This window comes from Lytechinus pictus, chromosome 1 (genome assembly GCF_037042905.1).
Source record: "Lytechinus pictus isolate F3 Inbred chromosome 1, Lp3.0, whole genome shotgun sequence".
NCBI lineage: Eukaryota > Metazoa > Echinodermata > Echinoidea > Temnopleuroida > Toxopneustidae > Lytechinus > Lytechinus pictus.
The window spans coordinates 20,817,704-20,839,648 of NC_087245.1; the positions used below are offsets into that span (position 1 = coordinate 20,817,704).

The following is a 21,945-nucleotide window of genomic DNA, read 5'->3' on the forward strand; positions in this document are numbered from 1 at the left end:
ATACACGCTGTTTACGATATGAACCTTTACAGTAATTGTTTAAAAAACCATGACCAGTTTCAACAACCAAGACCAAATATTCAGGAATAACAATTGAGAAATAAACTTTCTTGTTTAAAATTTCAAACAATATTCTTATTGTTTAAATTGTTAACGACAAATGTAAAGTTCATGTTAAACGGCGTTGTATAAATAAAAAAAAATCAAACTTGAAACAGCGTTTTACTGTGCAGTTTAATTTACGAATAAAGAATGTTTGATACGACATTGAGAATTGAATGCCTACATCTCTCTCGCTTTAAGAAAATCTTGGATGATTACCATTCTCGAATTCGTCACCCATTTCCACCATTTTACCTCGATCTGTCTTAATTATGGTTCCACTTATTGCTCCCATAAACAAAAACCCTCTATCGCAAGCTTCATTTAAATCCAATAATGTTTTATGTTGAATACCCATTAAGAACTGTGCTAGGAAGAGGCACGACTTGGAGAGATTTATATTCCTATCTGTTTATTTTACCGAGTTCGTTCTTGCCTGACTTGGATGCAAATCATTGGCTCATTCCATCTCGAAATGTCTAATTTCTTTAATTCAGGAGGCGTGATTCACCTTTAGTCGGCTAGCACGAACGAGCAAGGGACTTCTTGTCATTCTTCCGCTGCTTCAGTTAATCTTGATTTGATATATGGTATCTAATTTGACATTACACCATTTAATATTTAACTGAACGTCATAGGCCTATTCATAATTATTCTACGTTCGCGAACGTATATAGTATAGCAATATTCATAATCAAGAGATGGACATTGGCAGACACCGCAGCAAACTGGGTAAACGTTGGCATTTTTTTATAGTTTTAAATAAAAATTTGTAATGATATTTATCACCAGTATCCAGTTTTAGTCAGGCCTGTTTATTGGAATGGATGGTATCTAGTCATTCTTCTATTTCCAGACGTTGTAAAATAATATCTTTTTTATAATCATTTGCGAGATATTATCTTCTATTTAATTATTTTCGTATAGTGACAATTGAGTACCATATGATTTAGACAGAAAGTGCTGTTTTTTCTGCTCCGAAATATTGTACAGACAGACAGCGTTGGCTCTATACACCATAATGAAGTGTGTACACAGTCCCTGGTAGAACGATATAATGAATGGCAAACCCATTCAAGACACCCTTGACAGAAAACAATACGCAACCAGTTTGTTGGACATGACGAAGATGCATCACGCAGACATTGCAAAATAAATCGTAGACAGTTCTTTGTTTCAGCGCACGTAACGCTACGTAGCCGTCAACTATAAAGGTGTGACATTTCACGGCCCTCGGGAGACGTTCGGTGTGGTCGCAACTTACTGTCTATGGTTTATCTTGGTAGAATAACAATTGTGACACACACCACTATTAAGAGTGCAAAGACATCGATCAGGTTTTGGGGAGAGAAGTTTTTAGAGAGCAGCAGGATAGAAAATATCCAATGAATTTACAGTACAGTGATTAATCACTGATAGTCATAGAAATGAAAAAAAGTCTCCCACGAATATTAGCAAGCTTCAATTCGAAGCTGATTCTTTTTCTTCAAAATGGTTATTAATATTTAATACACCTTAATTTCATAGCAGAAACAACAGCTACATGTGCACTGAAAATGGCTTTCTACGTATACGAATTATTTTTCAAGAATAAGAAGAATGTTCAACATAATAATTATGGAAACAAAACTTATTTCAATGGTACATGAAATATGACTTGATGAAGCATTTATCCTTCCTTTTATACAGTTCCATTAATAGGTCTACACCCATTATTGAACTATTGTTTTCCACCAGTCGATTAAAGGAAATGATAATTAACTCAATCTTTATACATCTTGAAATGCAAAATCGAAAATTTATTAAGAAAAATATGCGATGGATATATAATCGAGCTTGAAATGGTTCATAATTGGCAACAGTCTAAACAGTTAATTCCTTAATCCATGTCATTTATTTATCTCATCATACAGTGTCAAATGTTTTATTTCTAGACTACGAGCTTTCCCATTTGGTATCGGTTGAGTATTTTGAACGATTGGGAGTGCTACATGATTATTAGTGATGACTTAAACACGCCACGACGCCCATAACCAAACATTACTGCTGACAAATGTCTAATTTAAAAAGGTATTCCTTTAAATCTGCACTACTATAATAATGACGAAACCTTGGAGTAAATACATTGTTGAGTTCATTATATTGGCTGTTACTGAACTTCATATTCACACCTCAAAATTACATTTGTAATGATTTATTTGCATTACCAGTTTCGTAAAATAATAATCCAATGTAATTTTAAGCACCATTTTGATAAAATGTACATGTAGAATATCATCACTTCATACCGATGTCAGAATTACACGACAATGACCACCTCTCAGTATGCCATTAGGTCAATATTGTGTATTTAAATTCACCATATAGAATCACATCACGTCATGGAGACAAATTATCATCGTGATGTTTTTTTTTCTTTTTTTTTCGATACTACCAAATTGTAACATAAAATGAAAATTTTATGTTTGTGTGATCGCGATGGTATCTTGTGGAGATGTCCAAAGGGTAATATATCCGCATTTCAGTAACAGAATATCTTCTACTTATATTGTAACAAGCATGATACCTGGGCATATAATAAGTGTCTCTCGGTAAGATATTTCTTGACTCATACTTATTTTCCTCAATTAAAGATACCAAACCATTACTCAAATTTTTGTGTTTTTTAAATTTATTGTCTGATTGATATGAAAATGATTTAATTTCCATTTTTCAATTACAGATCTAGTTATCCGTAGTATATCTGGTATACCTGCAGTTTGAATTGACACATAAATTAACGACAAAGTAATCAAAATTAAATCTAATCTAACGAGGAATCACAAGTTGCATGGGATGGATTCGATTTCAACCTCACCCCTGGCGGTGTTTTACCGAGATATATCGGTCTCTCTGAGAAAACAATTTGTCAACATATATTTTCAACCATCCTGGATTTCATAACTGTAACTTTAACCCACATGAGTGATATTTCTGTCTAAGCATAACGATGCAACGCAACAGCTGTGTTGATGGATCCATATGTGAACATGAATGATTAGTGCGTTGGGATAACAATGGCGACAATATAGAGGCGACTCATACACCCCGGTGAGACGAGAAAAGTCACGCACGTACGAGGAAAAAAATATGCGGATGGTGGGGGGGGGGGGGGTTCACCACATTCTCTTAGTACCGATAAGTGATTTCATCTGCGTGTTGCGATTATCATGAATATTTGAGACTTCGGCATTCAACATTGATACAGCTTGCACAGACTATACATACATTGTTAACCTCGCCCTTCTTCAGTAATTTAAAAGGCCTTTGGAATACGATTTTTGTTACGTAGTAAACAGTAAATCGAATTGACTTGTATTATTGGGACGTTTCCCTGAGCCATCTCAGCCATATGAAATATTATTTCAGATTAATGCATCATGACAAAAATCTTTATTGAGGTAAAAAAAGAGTAAAATGTATTCTTACTCCCTGGCGCTATGATAAGACCGATGGAGTATGTACGTTATTCATTGTATCATTATCTCTCCCACACACGCACACACACCCACTCTCTCTCTCTTTGTTTGTTTTGTATATCACTCTTGAGAAAACAACCCAGTATTTTCCACAATCGCTTTCTGTTCTATCATTGTATTGGTCATAATTATACTGGCAACAGCAGCAATCTTATAGTACAAAAGTCAGCAGCAATAAGGGTATTAGTAGTAATAATCTATAAAAAAATCATTGCGTAGCAGCATGAACCATCAGCATTTGTAGTAGATATATTAAATGCTATCATGCGTGTAGAAAATAATTGAAATGAAAACAGAGGTTTTTTAATTCATGTGGACGTAAATGAACTTTTGAAGGTTACTCAAGTACGCCACCAGACGTGAAAAGCGACAAAAAGTACAGTAAATTTAATTGGTCATAATTTTACCAAAAATACACTCTACGTGACAGCTTTGTTCACCACTAAAGTTGTCGATTCAATCAATAGTTCACGCTTGATATTTCCCAGGTGGTTTGCCTTCTAAAAATACACAAATCTAGGGGAGAGAATATTGCTCGCTCTACCACGCGGAAGAACTTGAATTCCTTTAAATTTTGTGACCGTGCAGAATCTACGAGAAAAACTAACAAAATATTTATAAGCTCTATCTTGACAAGCGTAACTGAGGAGGGAGGGGGGGGGGCAGAAGACCATTTATGACTGGAAAGTGCTGTGGTAATAACATTTGACCCTTATTATTTTATTTTGTTACGGGGCATGTGGTCCCCTCCCCATTAATATTATTTATATTAATTTTGCCCAGGGCACAATTGGAGTTGTTTGTCTTGCCCCGATCCCTTCCAATATCAACTGTGAACAAATAAGTATATAAATCAATGAATAAATGAAAATCAAGAACTTATCTTGGTTGTGCCTGCAATGTTGGAATATATTCTTTACCCCATCTTTCACTAGACAAATGTATTTGTCCAAATTGTAAGCACGTATTATTATTTGATAATCTTCTGGCTTGCTCCAACCCCCTCCACTCCAATATGCCATTAAAGATACAACTGCTTGATTATGTCATCTTAAGTGGCTTTGTTTCTCATTCTGCTGTTTTGAGTGCTCCATATAGCTGACATCGAAGACATGATACGATGTACTTAATACTGAGTCTCAGCCGGTATGAGCGGTTTTATTGGAAAACTAATCGGTAGGATCTCAAATGAACTTCGCTGCAAAGAGCATCGTCATGCTTTTTTACGTTTGATACGATCTTGAGCGCTGTTTGACTTGGCCTCGTGATCGGGTTTAAAGGAAAGAATCAGTGGCAGATATTATTTTAAAAATGGAGATGGAGAGGTATGAAGAAGAGAAATAAATGATAGAGGATAACCAGAGAGGTATGGAGAGATACAGAGATACATATAGGGAGAGAGTGAAAGGGAACATTAGAAAGATAGAAAGGTAGAAAGAAAGAGAAAGAGGAAGAAAGGTAAAAAAGTAAAGAGAGAGAGGGAGGGGGAATGCAATCAAACACGGTGCATTCCCTAGACTGATGTCTCCTACCATTCGAAATATAAACGGTAGTCAACAGTTATAGGTTCATATCTATAGTAGATAATCTAAAAACGACAACAAATAAACTCTATGAACATTGCTTTTATGAAGAAGAATAATGCCCGGTTGAGTATGGGAAGTCTCGCCACGATCAGCATTGGTGGAAAATCAATGTTCTGGATATCTTTGAAAAAATACCGACTTAACCCTTCATTCTGAAATCAAACTGGCTTGGAATATGTTAATGGTCTATTAGCAACACGTACCATGTCCATTTAATGTAAATCTGTTCTATTTATTAAATCTAATTGGTGCGAGGCCAGTCATTACGTAACGTTTGCTTGATGGTTTAAACTTCTGTTAGATTACAAGATGTTCCTGTCTTTTGTTTTGGAGGAAAAGTGAAGACATGCTTTTTAAATATGTATACTCCATTATGCACAGAGAGAATTTTCTCTCTTATTTTGTTTTTCCCTTCCACATTTTTTCGTCTCTCCAGCTTTTTATTTTGAATATCATTTTATTCTTCTCATTATATTTTTGTTCGTCCTTTTTCTTCTCTGTTATCTTAATTTTACATGTTTTCAATTACATTTTTTTCTCTTCTTATATTAACATTATTGATAGAATTACATCTTTTATTATTAATTTTAGTATCAAAATCGTTCTGAGTTGCATTTTTATTTGTAAAAACCTTGTTCGTTTATATCCTTTTATCCCGCTTTATTTTGCTTGCTCCCCACCCCCCTCTCTATACCCCTGTCTTTTTCTCCATCTCTTTCTCTGTTTATGTATATCTTCATGTACTCCATCTACCCCGTTTCTCTGTTTCTCTATTGACTATACTTGACCCGTAATTTTCATCTCCAAACAATTCGCTCTTGTCTAGCCAATTTGCGCGATTGGTATACGAGCCCGTTTCCACTTACGAACGATACTTTGTTAAAGTGGACACTCCACATGAATTACCTTCACACTCGGTGACCGGGCAGCCTCACTTGTAGCTGGGACAGTCACCAAAACAGATACACTTCCAACGACAGACTTTCCCCGGGGCGTTCATTTTCACCTTTGCATCATTATACACTCTCAATGCAGGCGTGGGAGAGAGACAGTCTATAAACAGATATTGGCGGGGATGTCTTCTTGGATGAGTAAGATCACCTGTCAACTTACGGGCTTCCCACGCACTTGTTTTGATGTTGGCTTAAGTGTAGAAAATAAATATGATGGCGGGAATTCCGAATCTACAGGTATAGTTATACGAGATAACTTGTAATGATATTCGTTGAAATTTTAAAGCTTTGTTTGATTTATGAAGCAGCCAATTCTAATTTGAACAGGTACATTATGAATGTCATAAAACTTAACGTTTCTCAAAGACAGTCAGTTACGCCACAATTAAACTGTAATGGTGATCATCAACGCCAATGCCAAATCGGGAGCACAAAATGATAATGGAAAAAACTATTTTTTTATAGATGATATGCCGATAACAGAGCCTTTTATAGAAGTGCAGACATAAATCCTGTTCATTAACGATTTTTGGTTGATCCTTTACAATGCTATAAGTAAAAACACAGTGGTAGCTTTTCAACTTTCCCTATATAATTTTAGGAAGAACAATACCCACCTCGTTTGCGATGATGTGCCCATGCTACTTTAGAGCGTCAAGTATATTAATCAACCACACCAGCTTTCTGTATTCGAATTGATTAATGTCATTTAAAGTTAATGATTACTACGTGTATTCACGAAGTGCATGTGCATTACCGAGTCTTCTTTGAAAAGCCGCCAGGAATTGTGTAAACGGACTATGAAATCTGCTAATACATGGCTATGACAAGTACTGTATAAGATTTCGGGGTTCAATGTATATTACCTGGGTGTATTCTATTAAGAAAAAAAAAGAAATTTATATAGTTTATGATAGTGGACATGAGTTTGAGTAGGTCGCAGAATGATGAATCACCCTCGAAGAAGAACTCTTCTGTGAATGCAGGGTATACCGCACACCGTCTTTCTGGTTTTCAAGACACATATTTTCACAAAATGGCGTGGGTTTTGGAAACAACCCACGCTACTGGTTCCTTTGTTGGTTGCATAATTAGTGCTTGGAATAGAGTACCATATTCATTATATTTTGAATCAAGATTCTGAATATATATCTATTCGATGATTTTCGAATTTATGCGTTCAGTGATGTATGGAAAAGATATATTGGATGTAATATCCACCAAAAATTTTCCTTGCAACATGCGATTGAGTTTATTCTTATCTTAGTAATAATCACATTTAAAATGAATTTGCATCTTTCCTGTAGAACTTAGACTTATAGCTATGCTACTTTAACGGGATGTAATACACTCTTTGTCACCAATGCATTCTCGAGAGATCTATTGTTTCATAACGAATAAAATATTGAAAGAAACAGTGTAGAAATTAGATTCCTCTTCTGTTCTAATTAAGATTCATTAATGCGTGCTTGAGAAGATCGTATCACTTGCATGTATTGCATACGACCATGCTCTTCGCTTGTCATGTAGTGGGGAATATGGATTACACGTTTAAAATGAAGCATCGGATAAATGCCAGTCAGCCCGCTTGACATTGTGTAATCAAAAGAAAATAAATGAAGCTACTATATTTTCAAGTTTTGTTGAAAAAACTAAGCTTTTATGCACGTGTTAAAAGTGATTCTAGGACATCTACCCCCTGGACATCCACCCCCCGGACATCTACCACCCGGACATCCACCCCCCGGACATCCACCCCCTTAGGACAAGTACCCCCTAGGACAAGTACCACCTAGGACATTTACCCCCCGGACATCTACCCCCCGGACATCTACCCCCCGGACATCTACCCCCCGGACGTTTACCCCCGGACATCCTTAGATGTCCTAAGGGGTGGATGTCCGGGGGGTGGATGTCCGGGTGGTGGATGTCCGGGGGGTGGATGTCCAGGGGGTAGATGTCCGGATACGGTTAAGAGTATTTTGAATTCGTATTAGAGCTTATATTTTGGTCGTTTTTTTTTTTACTCAAATAGGTGCACCTACAATGTACACCACCGCAGCTAAAAGTATTTTGACTAGAATAAGATAATGATATTAAATTTGAACAAAGAGAATTATATGGTTACTTTATAATGAATAAGTACTACTCAGTATAGGCAGACTTGATTTGTATCAGCATTAACATATAATCGAGTCAAGAAAGAACTATGAAATCAAACAATCGCAATAATTAGTTTAATTCTTTGCTATTTTTGTATAAAGACGACACCAGTGCACTTAGTATTATAACCAGTAACAAATTTAAAAAAATTTATAACCTGATATTTGTTAATTTCTTTTCGCAAGGCAAAACTCAAATCTTATATTTATGAAAAAATGAAATGATACAACAGGTGTATCAGTGTTGAAACATAAACGTTTGTATGTGAACGGCTCCTAAGGCGTATAGGTTTGCATTTTTATGTGGCCTAAATAGAGGCATTTATATCACGTCAATTGAATTTGGAGATGACTGTTAGAGATTTGACCTCAGTCGCCATTGGAACCATTCTAAACTGCAGAATACCGTTAACATTGATATGAATTAATATTAATTGTGATTAAACTGAAAATATATATGTTTTTATTATTTCCGTCCTTCAATTCCTTAAAAAAAATTAGTGTACGTCGCATCCATATCGAAATTGTTAACATGGTTCTCAGGGTAAAATTCAAATTCGAATTATGATCTTTCAGTAAACCTTTTACAACGTTTAGTCAATTCCTAAATATTGTCCATTACATCACGAGTAATTTAACTTTTTTGTCGATGTATAGATTGATTTTGTTGTACTGAAAATGAAATTTTAAGGTTTCAAAATAAATTAGAAATTAATGCCTTTTTTAAGTATCATGTTTGAAGGAAGATTAAATCAAGATTAATTATAAGGTCGCAAGGGTATGGCAGTAAGAAGCTAACAGGCAGATTTATCAGGATGACATGCTGTTAAGTGTAATCTGGGATGCTAAACCTAAATCAATACCATTGCATATCACAAGAATGTTTTACGAATGTGTCACCGCAAAACGTTATTGGTTCTTCTTGGGTAAAGTGAATAAAAATGCATTCCAGGCAGAGAAATAGAGAGAGAGGAGATATGAAAGACGGAAAAGAGGTGGAAAGGACTAGGGTGAGGTAGAAAAGGGAAGAGAGATAGGGAGAGAGAGAGAGAGACATATGGAAGTTTTTTTTTTTTAAGGCAAGAGGGTGGAGATGGTAATATATTCGAGAAACAAGAAAAGGTCCATGTATACAGAGAGATAGAAAGGGAGGGATTTAAAGAAAATGGGGGGTTAATAATATTGTGTATATGTGTGTGTGTTTGTGTTATGAGTTAGAGAGGGGGTAATGTGTGTAGGGAGAGAGTGTATATAAAGCTGGTAAGGAGACTGGGACGGCGAAAATATAAAGAGATAGTAAAAATGGGGTGTGTGTAAAGGAAAGAGAGGGAGGATAATGCGAGAATTATGTATTTTTGCAGATATTTTCGCAATCCGCTGCCTGATCCCGCCATACTCCCATCGAGGGGTAGTGCCTCGGAAAGCGTTCAAGGATAGGATAGTAAAGCTTCATTCGGTTACCATGGTGACAGAATGAGAGGATAGAACGTGTGGTATTGATGAGGTGGTAAGAAGGTGCCGGGTCCCGGGAGGATATATAGGAGGCGAAGGAAGCGATCCGTCTCCGCTCTCGCTTTGAGTATACACAAGATAATGCTTGTGAATATCACCAAGATCACAATTTAGAAAGGGACGAGCGCTAGGGTCGGGAGTCCTTTCCCTCTTCTCCCACTCTCCCTCCCCCTCTCTCTCTCTCTCTTTTTTTCTCTCCCCCTCTTGGCATCTTCCTCATTCCCATTCCATCTTTCTAATTTTGATTCGTCTTCATACTTTCTATTGTCATGTTTTAGTCCCAAGTCACCCAATAATAATAATTTTAAAAATCCGTTACGTCCTTTCTTTTGGTCATTCTCCCCTCCCGCCCCAATCGCTCCGCCCCCTCTTCCTTTGTTCTCTTTATCCTTCAAGTTTTCCCCCTTTCTCCCCCTCCCTCACTCCCATTCCCTCACTCCCCTCCCTCTCTCTCTCTCTCTCTCTCTCTCTCTCTCTCTCTCTCTCTCTTTCTGGAGCATTTTATATATTTTTACAGGGGGGACCTGAAGTGGAGGTGTGCTTGTGAATACATTACTGAATAAACATGTCTAGATGGTACTATGAGGAGTACTTAAAACCATAAGTGAATTTCGGGAAAAAAGTGACAGACATTCGGACATGTAGAACTCGCATGCAGAGCGTGGAGTGAAAATCATGGCAAAACGTCTCTGAATCAATAAAGAAAGTAGTGATAGATTTTCACTTAATTCAATTTTTAGGACGAATATAGAAACAACTGAGACATGTCGTAATAAACATTGAGACCTACCATGTATACTGTATACAAGACTCTCATATTGGAAAAAATATATATTTTTCATTCATTATTGTATGTTAGTTTATGTCTGCGACCATTTAAACATCTCTTATAATCGAGTACACAAAAACAAAGAGGATTAAAAAGAAGTAGAATAGGAAGAATAAGGAAAGAATGATGACGACGACAGTGAAGACGACGATGATGATGACGATTATTGAAAGAGGAAGAGGCGACTGGAGAGAAAGATATTAAGGGGAAAGATGAATGGTGACAAGAAGGAGAGATGAATGAAAAATATAAAGAAGAGAATAATGCTACAATTCGGTTAATGCTGATTATAGTTAATGCTGTTCATTTCATTTAAAATCTAATTGACCCCTTTATTTTTGAAGAGCCTATTATAGCGGAGAATGGGGGCAATGGCAATAATATCAAATCCGTCACTGATTTAATCCATCGATTCAATTTGCAAGAAGATCTGTCCATTTTTATAAATGTACGCCGTGCCGACTCTGTGAGAATCAGTGCTACCTGAAATGTAGATAATTAAAAATTTATATTATCATCTGAAATATTCTTCACCCACACTATAAAAATTTACGGTTTTAAGTACGTTATTTGAGCCTATCATTCTAACAATTATTGTTTAAAGTTTTAAACAAGTTGTTTACAGTTTCTAACAAGTTGTTTAATTCTTTTAGAATAATTCCCAAATAGGAAAACATTATGACTATCGTTTAAAAGTTTGAATAACTTGTTGTTAGAGTACCAGGCTTTGCAGTGCTTTGAATTTTAAGCGTGCTTCCTTGTGTTGGCCAGGGTCATCCATATCTTTTCTCTATATATACCATACACATCCCAAAGAAAGTTCAGAGAAAATTTACCCACTACTTTGCCAAAAAATCAAACAAAACTTGTTTGTTGGTGAAATTAATTTATTGTAGTGATGCTAATGATAAAAACGTTTCTGCCGCGCCTTTTCTGAAGACAGATACAAAGCACATTATATCCTCACATTATAATCATTAAACAATTACGTATTTGATGTTTCTTATTAAAAAAGCAAGCATTCACGTTTCATCTTAAGCAAATATTGGATAAACCTCTTCAGAGTGCGCTAAATTATATCGTAGTTTTCATGTTACTAGCATAAAGTATAGAAGTTCTTACACGTATAGTTTATCATTATTTAATTCAGGCATGAGTGAAGATTGTTGATTCTACGAAGAATGTTGAGGTAATGATGGTGACGATGATTTAATAGCATGAATTAAACATGTCGATATAATCAAATCTGCTTTTCAAATGTTTTGCGCCTTCTTCTGTACATAATAACTTAAATCCTTTTATGTTTCGTACTCTTATGAAAAATGTCCATTGAAAGAAAAATAAATGTGTACTGAAATTGGATCAATATTTTTTAAGTAATCATAGTATTATACTGTGCAACATACGGATTGTCATATTCTTCATCGTAATACATTCAACCAGTAAGTTTATTAATACTTAATCTCATTATCATTATACAACGCATCTTAATATAGGGCCTTCTTTATTGCTAGGGGCAAAAAGCGCTCTCCAGTCGGTTTATATCGTGTAGGACGTTTTATGACGACTCCCCTGATGGCCGGAACAAAATTACGACTCTCTCTGTCATTTGATGTTAATGGTCTCCCATATGGTGTCAGGCTTGCCAAACATGTCGGACCTCATTTTTATTCTGATTGTCTTCCGCCTTTGGAAGAAGGCCTCAGCTGTCTATCTCTCTCATAATGATTCAGTACTTCGTTACTAATGATATATGGTTCAGTAAATAAGTTTACACAATTTTGAAGATGCTATTTAGCATGGTTTCGATAAGGTTGCAACGATAGATATTGTTATGATGATGGTTACTGTGGTGGAGATGGTGATAATGACGACAATGATGGTGATGATGGTCGTAATGGTAATGTGAATAGTGATGACTGTGATAGTGGTGGTGGTGGTGGTGTTGGTGGTGTTGGTGATGGTAGTGGTAACAATACTGGTGGTGATGGTGTGGAAATTTCAATGATCATGGTTATGATTGCGATGATGGCAATGTCAATGGTAATCATTATGTTATGTTGGTGGTCGTCCTGGTAATGTTGGTGATGGGTAGTGGGAGTGATAATGGTGTTGACGATCAGATGGTACATGGCGGTGTGATAACGACGACGACGACGATGACGATGACGATGGTAATGATGGCATTGGTGGAGATAATGTTGGTGAGAATAGTGGTAATGCTAATGTCAATAGTGCTGATGGTGACGATGATGGTAGGGATAATCAAAGTGATGATGATGATGATGGTGATGATGATGATGATGATGGTGATGATGATGGTGATGATGATGATGATGGTGATGATGATGGTGATGGTGCTGATGATGATGATGATGATGATGATGTTGACGGCAATGATTATGATGACGGTTGTGATGATGGCACCGTTGTTGTTGGTGGTGGTGGTGGTGCTAACTGTAAAGATGGTAGTGATGATGGTGATAATTATGTTTGTGATGGTGTTTGGATATCATGGTTGTGATTGGTTAATATTGGCTTTGTTTATTATTAAAAAGAAAACCTACTAGAAAGGGTCTAGATTAATGTCTAGAGAACGGAAACGCTCGGAGTGCGAAACATGCAAGACAATTATTACGGTAGAAAGGTGTGAAGAGGGATTATACAGAGTTGATTTATTACACGCGGCGACATCAGATATGAATTGCCATTATCACGCTAATGCTGAGTTTGAGTGGACATAAGATGTTATTTGGACTATCATTCAAATTTTATCTTTCAGGCTCAGTTGCCTTGGTAATGCATTGTTATTGCCTGTTTGGATTCAAGCTCCTATATATATTTCAGCAAACATAGCATCATATATTAATACGCTCTCATGGGCATCGTGACAATTTTGGTGTGTGACCCATGTACCCATATATCATTATGGTTCAATACCGTCTGTCCTTTGTTTAACTATATAATGGAGACTGGCGTATACCAAGCTCTTACCTCTTAGCTGATACTTTTACCTTTATTCTTATAATCTTGTTACTTTTTACTTATTTTTTTTTCTTAATCTTTCATCCTTATAATCAATGCTGTTAGTTCAGGATGACACACATTGTTGGCACATCGTTGTGCTAAGAATCTTCACTTTGTTTTTTATATGCTTACATCATAATTGACATTTTCATTTTATTTATTTATTTAAAATAAGTCAGGTGATAGGATATTACATTCAATAAATACTGGTGGTATGGTAATTGATTACCTGTCTTTTGAAAATGTAACAGTAACAGAGATTCGAGGTTTAATACAAGAAGTAGGGCATATGCTGCGTGCTAATGCATGTGCCTATGGGCGATTAGACCTTTATAATTTCTATGGTAAAGCTTAAATTAAATAAAATACATTGTAGGACTTATTTCACGTTCCAAACTTCAAAAAGTGCAATGACGTTTAAATTTCGACGGTTGAACCGTTCATTCTTTGTGGAAAAAAATGAATTCAGAATTTGAAAGTATTTCGCGCCCTCTCTTGGTTATGCTGTAATTCTTCAAAAGGCCCCTAAACAATTCTTGATACAAATTTTGTAGTTGGGTATCAGAAAGCTATACAAGCAAGGATTATACCTTGAAATTTCAGATTTTTATTACTATTATTACCACTATTATTATTATTCTTGTAGTTTTCGTAGTCGGTATTGATATCATTATTACTATTATTAGCATTTTTGTGTTTGCCTTTAAACCATTGTGATAGACGTGCTGCAATATATCATAGTGAAGTTGAATTCATTCTGAGAACAGAGCGCGCGTACAATTTACATGCACCACAAAACAAAGCATCATGAATGGAGAGTGACACATTGACAGTATTTGGTAATTTGATTTCTTATACTACACGACTCGGGGTCGTTGTTTTCATTCACTTTGGTGTCTATTCCGTTCGATCACAAACCATTTCGACGAATTTCCATGGGAGAGGCACGATGTAGCTCAATCAGGGTTGATTTGTTGTACATGCATTATGGTACTATGACCGATTACCAAGGAGTTTGCACGTACCATAAAGGAAAAGAAGTCTCCAGAAAGGTTTGTGCAGATCACGGCTTTACTGGCTGATTGAGGCTCTCCCTCTAGTAATGTTTGATTTTGTTTTTCACTCAATAAAATGATCAGAAAATGATGAGAAATATGAGCCATGCTGAAGAAAAGGTCGTTGTCCCTGATGTAATACTAATGTGGAATCAGAAAAAAAGCATCAGCAGTTCACAAAGCAGAAAATGGTATAACTATCATATATTTTTGTTTTATTCATGATAATCTTATACTATGTTTTATTATTTTTCAATTGAAAAAACACTTTGGTTTTTTGCTCATAGTATCTTTCTATATTTCTAACGAATCAATTCCATATGTTACCTCCCGGATGGTTTCAAATTTTATTTTGTTTATGTAGGCTGTTTTCATTTCGGTCGTAAAGATGCAGCTGCATGCGCAGAAAATGGGTCAGCTAAATCAAACATGGAAATCCGCATGAAATTGTCGTCTTTGAAGATAAAGCAGTTTTGGCAGTGAAGACGTGATGGATAATCTGGATTTGAAGTCGGAGAGAATAAAGATGAAATCAGTTGGTCTCTCTCGATCGATTGTTTATCAGATCTGCGTTCAGTAGTCAGGAGGACTGGTCGGGGAGGGGGAGGGGGGGGCGTGGGTGTCCATAATGGATGCACCGGTAAAATGCCAATTCGTCTATTGCCAACTCGTCCTTCCAAATCTAACTTCAATTTAGTCTCGTGCCATTCCGTCCATTAGCATTTCGACTAACATCCATTTGGTCCAATAACCATCTCGTCCAATCATTACTTCGTCTAATCACCATTTCGTCTATGACCATTTCGTCTATGAGCAGTTGGTCTAATATCTCTTTTATTTTCATTTATCAATTTAGCCTATTAAACACATATTCCTATTAGACCAAACGGCATATGGACTAAATGGCTATTGGACCAACTGGTTATTAGACGAAATGTGAGTGAACGAAATGACAATTAGACCATGCGAATAGTGGACTAACTGATTGTAGGCTAAAATCATCATCATAGACGAGTTGGTATTTGGACGAATTCGAATTTGACCAATTAGAAATAAACCGATCCACCGTCCTTGTCTTATTTTTTATTTTTTTGGTTTTGTACTTGGGGAGTCAGAGTGAAAGGGAATATAATCTGAGGACTTTGCAGTGTAACTTAGTTTCTTATGTAGCCTTTAAACATGTTCTTTATGGCCAGGCTGTTACAACTTGTGCTGGTCAGATAAATTTTCAAATATACATTATGATATTAATATTTGATTTTTATTGCTGAGAGATTATTAAGTGTTTTTTTTTTCCCGACTTACATTGATTAAGCGATCGATCAAGGTTATTTTTCAATCGAATTCCATCCACAGTTTCTGGTAATATACATGTATATGGGATATAATCATAATTATGAGACAGACAACGAATTAGTTAATTTTAAGGACAACGAAATTTAAAAAAGTAATGTTTGAGAGGACGTTTGGGTGTGTACGGGTATGTGTCTGTGATAAATAAAAGAGTGAAAAGAGAGATGAATAAAAAGGGAGAATATAATAATAATTATAAAATTAATGATAATAATAATAATAATAAGAAGAAGAAGTAGTAGTAGTAGTAGTAGTAGAAGAGAGAAAGAGAGTCGTTTTCTTAAAGTTCTCTATTTCTCTATTCATATGGTTCATATTGATACACCCCATTTGCGTGGCTGTTAGTCACAAGCTCCAACGCCCCAGGGACCTAAACTATGACGCCGCAGGGATGATGAAGACATCTTCTTTCAACGAAACACTGTAATTGTGTTTGGTGAATCAACAAATGAAGTGATAACAGTCACGTCCAGCTTACCTTTCAGTCTACCCCTTCTCATGTCGAAAGGGGTCAGCAATGCGCATGGAATATGGGTTAAAGAAGACTGAGATCATATCCAAACATAAGCTCTATCTCTTTGGTCTTCTTGTTTAAGGTACGCTCTAAAAGATGAAACAGGTGGAAAGGGGTAATTGATCCCCTTAAAAGGGCCAATGGTGGACTTTTTTTTAATGGCTGGAAATGCTGTTACTCCTTGGCGATTTTTCCATTCTTTCTCCCCTTTGTCTTTTCTGTTGTAATTTTTATTTAGAGTGTACCAGTGGATATATCGATGGCATTTGATATAGTGAAGTAAAATTCATCCGCTATACATGTAGAGTGGAGTTTAAGTGGATACAGTCCGCCAACCCTTTAGAAAATAACCATGCTCCCCATCCCACACAATAAAAATGACCACACCGCTTACTATGAAGGAAACCAGTAAGAAATAAAGTTGGAATTTGTGAAATTCACCCCATCACTCGTCCAATCAGGTTACGCCACTCTGATGGAGACTGATGACAAGCTTAAGTAGTCAAAATAATGCGAGAACACCCTTTCGGCGCCAAGTGAAAAGGATGTAGATACGATAACAATCTTTCCCATCTGTTCCATCCCACTACCGTGCTGAAGGTTATACCCTGTCATCAACGGGGGCCTGGCCGATGATAAACTGGGATTGATTAGAATAATATAATAACATTTCATTCAACATGAACACATTGATTCAGACCCTTTGACCCTCTCTTAATCTCTCTTCCCATGAGTCTGCCTATAGCATTCCAGTTTCATGGTGTGAGTCTTGTCATGAAGGTTTGCTATGTTAGGATGAGAGGGGAGGGGTAGCATTCGACGAGGTGAAACACATTCAATCAAAAGTTTAGTATTGAAAATAATATATTATAATGATAATATTGTTAAGCAACATATATACAATGCAACTGCTCCAATGCAAATTCAAGTTATTATCTATAAAACGTTATGGAATGTTATTGAAACAAAAATGTGATTTAATTAGTTTTCCTTCATCTTGGATGCGTGCTCCCATCCCATTTCTATACGCCCTTGTAGTGATATGCCATGTGACAGGAAGTAGTGTGTACCATCATGATCGTGTGTAGATATGAACAAAGTGTTCCATACTCTGCGCTTACATGGAAGAAATACGCATAATGTGGGAGTGCCGTGGTCTAGTGGTTACGACTCTCGTCTTTCAATCAGAGGGACGTGGGTTCGAATCCCAGCCATGGCGTGTTTTCCTCAGTTCAGCAAGAAATTTACCCACATTGTGCTGCACTCAACCCAGATGAGGTGAATGGGTACCCGGCAGGATTGATTCCTTGCATGCACTGAGCGCTGAAAGGCAGCTCGAGCTAAATCCGGGGTAATAATAATGACAATGCGCCTCGGAATAGTATTATTTCTAAATAGATGGTGCTATATAAATGCCTATTGCTATCATTATTATTAATTGAGTGTGTAAAGCTTTCTCTGCGATTGATCGGTAGCGATTATGTTTTGAGTTTAAAAAGATTTTTATACTCTAAAATCACATGATATAGAGAACCCTATGCACAGATGTTGATAGTATACCAGCAGCATGCATACGTTTCCTCCCTTGTTGACAGACCCTTCGTAAAAATTCATTTAACTATAAAGGGCGCCATAAAGTCTCAGCTACCCACGAAGACTTCTTATCCTTTCATCCATATAGGCCCACATCAGTTCTACATCTCTTTCCCCCTTCTCAATTTCTCGATACTCATTTTCCTTCAGTACCCGTTTTATCCGGGCTTCTAATCGTCCTGGCTACGCCTCTTATCAAAAAGGTCGCTGACAAGTGAAAGTATTACGAATCGGCCTTTCCTCGTTATTACATCCTGATTGGGATTAGATTGGGCACGGTGAAATACTCCAGTCATACCAGTGCCACCAAACACCAAGATGCCCGACCTATTAAAAAACCCGACTAGCCGAGCATTGGTTTGTTGCAAATCAATTCGGTTGTCATGGTTGTCCATTGGAAGTCACAATTATTTACACTGATGTGGACGATTAGGGAGAATGTGTATTATGATATTTTTCAAGGTTATATCTGTTTGTCTGTTGTCCCCTGTAGAGCTTATAACATAAAGGTGAATTGAAATTGGGACATGATGACATCACCCCAAACACATATTTTAATTTTATAATGTAGTGGAATTATTTTGTCTGCTCTGTTATGTGATAATATAGTTGGCTGTGTTTAGGATTGGTTTCGGGGAAGTAGCTCTTGTATGGATCTTTTTTTACTGGTAGTATAAGCTGCAAAGCTGAAAAAATGAAGCATTCGGCCCCAGCACAGCAGTAATCCTCTTTTGCAAGGAATTCCGCTTTTGATGCTATTTCGTCAACATTGAATACATGAAAATGCAATATCGGTACCAACCTGCGTATTTGTATACCACATATTTATGAAATGCCTCTGATTGGATCTGATCCAGTCTATCGTTCAAGGATCGACCTTTCTGATATGACTGGGCCTTGAGGCTTGATATCAACCCCATTTAGAGCTAGAGAAAGGATTTATTACGGTGATGTGAAACGTGACGGTTGGTCATCCATTTCATAAAACACTGGTTTCGGAGTTGCATTTATTTAATATTAATATGTAATTGAACGAGGGTATAAAGTCAAGAGTCTGCATCCCCGAAGAATGGCACAATTGCAACATAGGTAAACGGAACACAATGGAAATATGACTTACGCATCACAAGAACATGGGCGCAACATGCGCCAAAAAAATACAATGAAAATGCACTGTGGAATGAGATGTATTTTGCGCCTTTGTATTGATTTTAATGTGAGAATTCCCGTGCTTTGAGTTAGAGGTATATACAGTATAATCATGATAGAGTGCTTAAAGTTATCATATTTTGTTGTTTAATGTGCAAGTTGAAACCCTCCATTTTCAATCTGGAGCACTAACAACTTTCTTACTGAGAGGCAAATGAGTCTGATGATGAGAAAAATAATGGAGTTAATGTTTCACCATTATTTTCGCCCTCTTTTCTTGCTTTTGAGCCTTTTATATAACAATGTTCAAACCAATGTTACGTCAAAAAATGGATGCAATACTTAATGCTCAGCGTGTCTTTTGTTTTCCTTTCACTTATCATCTCATTCTTCTCTTTCGTTTGCTTTTCTTATTTTCCTCTACTTTTTCCTTTTCCCAACGATGGCCATTATTTTTAAATCGTTTATACTTTGACTCTCATCATCTGTACGCATTCAAGACTTTATTTTTTTATCATTATTAGTTTGAATTATGAAAGAGAACGTAGGAGATGAGTGTGAAATCGGGGTTCAAGAAAAGAACCTATATTAACTAAAATTGTGAAATATGTAAAGGAAAGGGGGAATATCCTCAGTTAAAGAAAGATCCCGCCCCTCTCAAGTGAAAATACAAAAGACAAGAAATGCTCACGGCGGTATCGTGCTACGAACTGACAGACGGAGTTGCTTGAAGGAAAAGAAAAGGGAATATTAATTCTTACATATCAACATGGCATGCAGAAACTGCACAATCTCTCATATAAACACACTGATAAAGATAAAAAAACAGCATCGAATCAATGAATCCCTCAAAAGATGAAAAAACTGGCAGAAATCTTGTGCTATAACAGTGTACACCTTTTACATACTTTATGCTTTCTGAAAATGACGTGCATCATGCGAGCTTCAATAAGCAATAACGATATCCAAAGGTTTTCTTGTCAGTTGTTGCTATCAGCAGCAAAGTTCGATAACAATGTTCTCCAGACTATAGCAGAATTTGTCCTCCGGGGCGTTGCCCTCCCAGGCACATATTCAAGCGAGAAGAAAAAACTCATCTGACATTATACGATTTCCGCTGCTCGATCTATTGCTTGGCCATCCGGAATAATTTACCAGACAACATTAGAAGAAGAAAATAAAATTGACTTCTGCAATTCTACATAAGTATACGCTTGAAATCAGCACTGACGAGCTTCGTTTCCGCTTCTTAAACTATGAGTATTTTTTTTCTGATTTATCTATTTTTGGTGATTTTGTCCTACTCTTACAATGTAAAAATAGGAATTTCCTTAGTTAGAGATATGCATTTCTTCTAATTATACTACATATGTTTTGTCATTATTGATTTTTTATAAAATTATTCCAGTGTTTTCCCATCCTTTTTTGATCTGGTATGTGTCTTTAAAAAATTATGCTTTAGAAAATTAGATACTGTATATACATGAGTATTAGAAATTAGATCTACCACGGGCAAAACAAGTCAGACCCCGAAAATAAATGCACTTTATTAGGGAAGGTTATATGATTTTTAAAAAGTTAAAGGTTTTAGATCTACACTGACATGTCTGAGGGACATCAAAATGGAGATTGAATGTTTTACCACTTTAAAGAAAGTGCACCTGTGTTTAAAAGTTTGGTCCTTGATTCCATTACTCTACCAAATGAGCCGATAGCAACCTCTAGAGCAAGGTAGTCCAAATCATTATTGTACGTATGCACTGCGTTCTCTTTTCACTCGTTTTCTTTCTGTGAATCAATTAAATTTCAAGCTCTTGATGTGGAAACTTTTATAAATGCAATTTGTTTTCTGATTGTTGATTATTGATAATTTTTTATATTATAGATTGTAAAATGATCATGAATATTGTTGCGTGATAATACACAGTAAAACATTAACATATTATACAACTCTGTTTGCAATATGTACCATACATTGGTTAAGTTTGAATATCCATTGTTTAATTTATTGAGAATTAGGCATTAAAACTAAACTTTGTTTGTTTTAGATTTGATACACCTGTTTATACTGTTTAAACAACTATAATTGTAAGGTTCAAATAATAAACAGCGTTGCCAAATTATAAACAACGTTATTACTGTGTATATGAAATATAGAAACAACACTTAAACAAGCATCTCCAGACATATTTAGGGACCATCACATCATATTGTTCTTCATTGAATCGTATAATTCTAAATATGACTTTTCATATCTTTGATAATTATCATGATTCAATGCACATACAGAGTTTTTATTCTTTGCTGAAAATGAACACATTTTATTAACACTGTATTTTGTATTTTGTAGCGATCATTTAGGCCTGTACCAGGGGCCGCGGAAGCGGGGGGGGGGGGGGGGCTGGGGGGGTGCTTCAGCCCCCCCCACTTTTTTCCAAAACCGTGTACAAAAACGTAAAAATTACCATATGATTGTGATTTTTAGCATGGTCAGCCCCCCCACTTTTGGCTCAGCCCCCCCCCCCCCCCACTTTGAAAACCGTTCCGCGGCCCCTGTGTACTATGTCAGAAAACTATAAGAGAAAAATGAAT

The 21,945-nt window shown here is 36.3% G+C and overlaps 1 protein-coding gene across 1 annotated transcript; it reads left to right on the plus strand.

Moving 5' to 3' along the window:
- Positions 1–6,281: 6,281 nt before the first annotated feature.
- Positions 6,282–13,186, plus strand: LOC135154135 (aspartate and glycine-rich protein-like). The gene is made up of 3 exons (XM_064099427.1): positions 6,282–6,396; positions 12,476–12,652; positions 12,786–13,186. The coding sequence occupies exons 1-3, from the start codon at positions 6,282–6,284 to the stop codon at positions 13,184–13,186; spliced, it is 693 nt and encodes a 230-aa protein (XP_063955497.1).
- Positions 13,187–21,945: the final 8,759 nt, after the last annotated feature.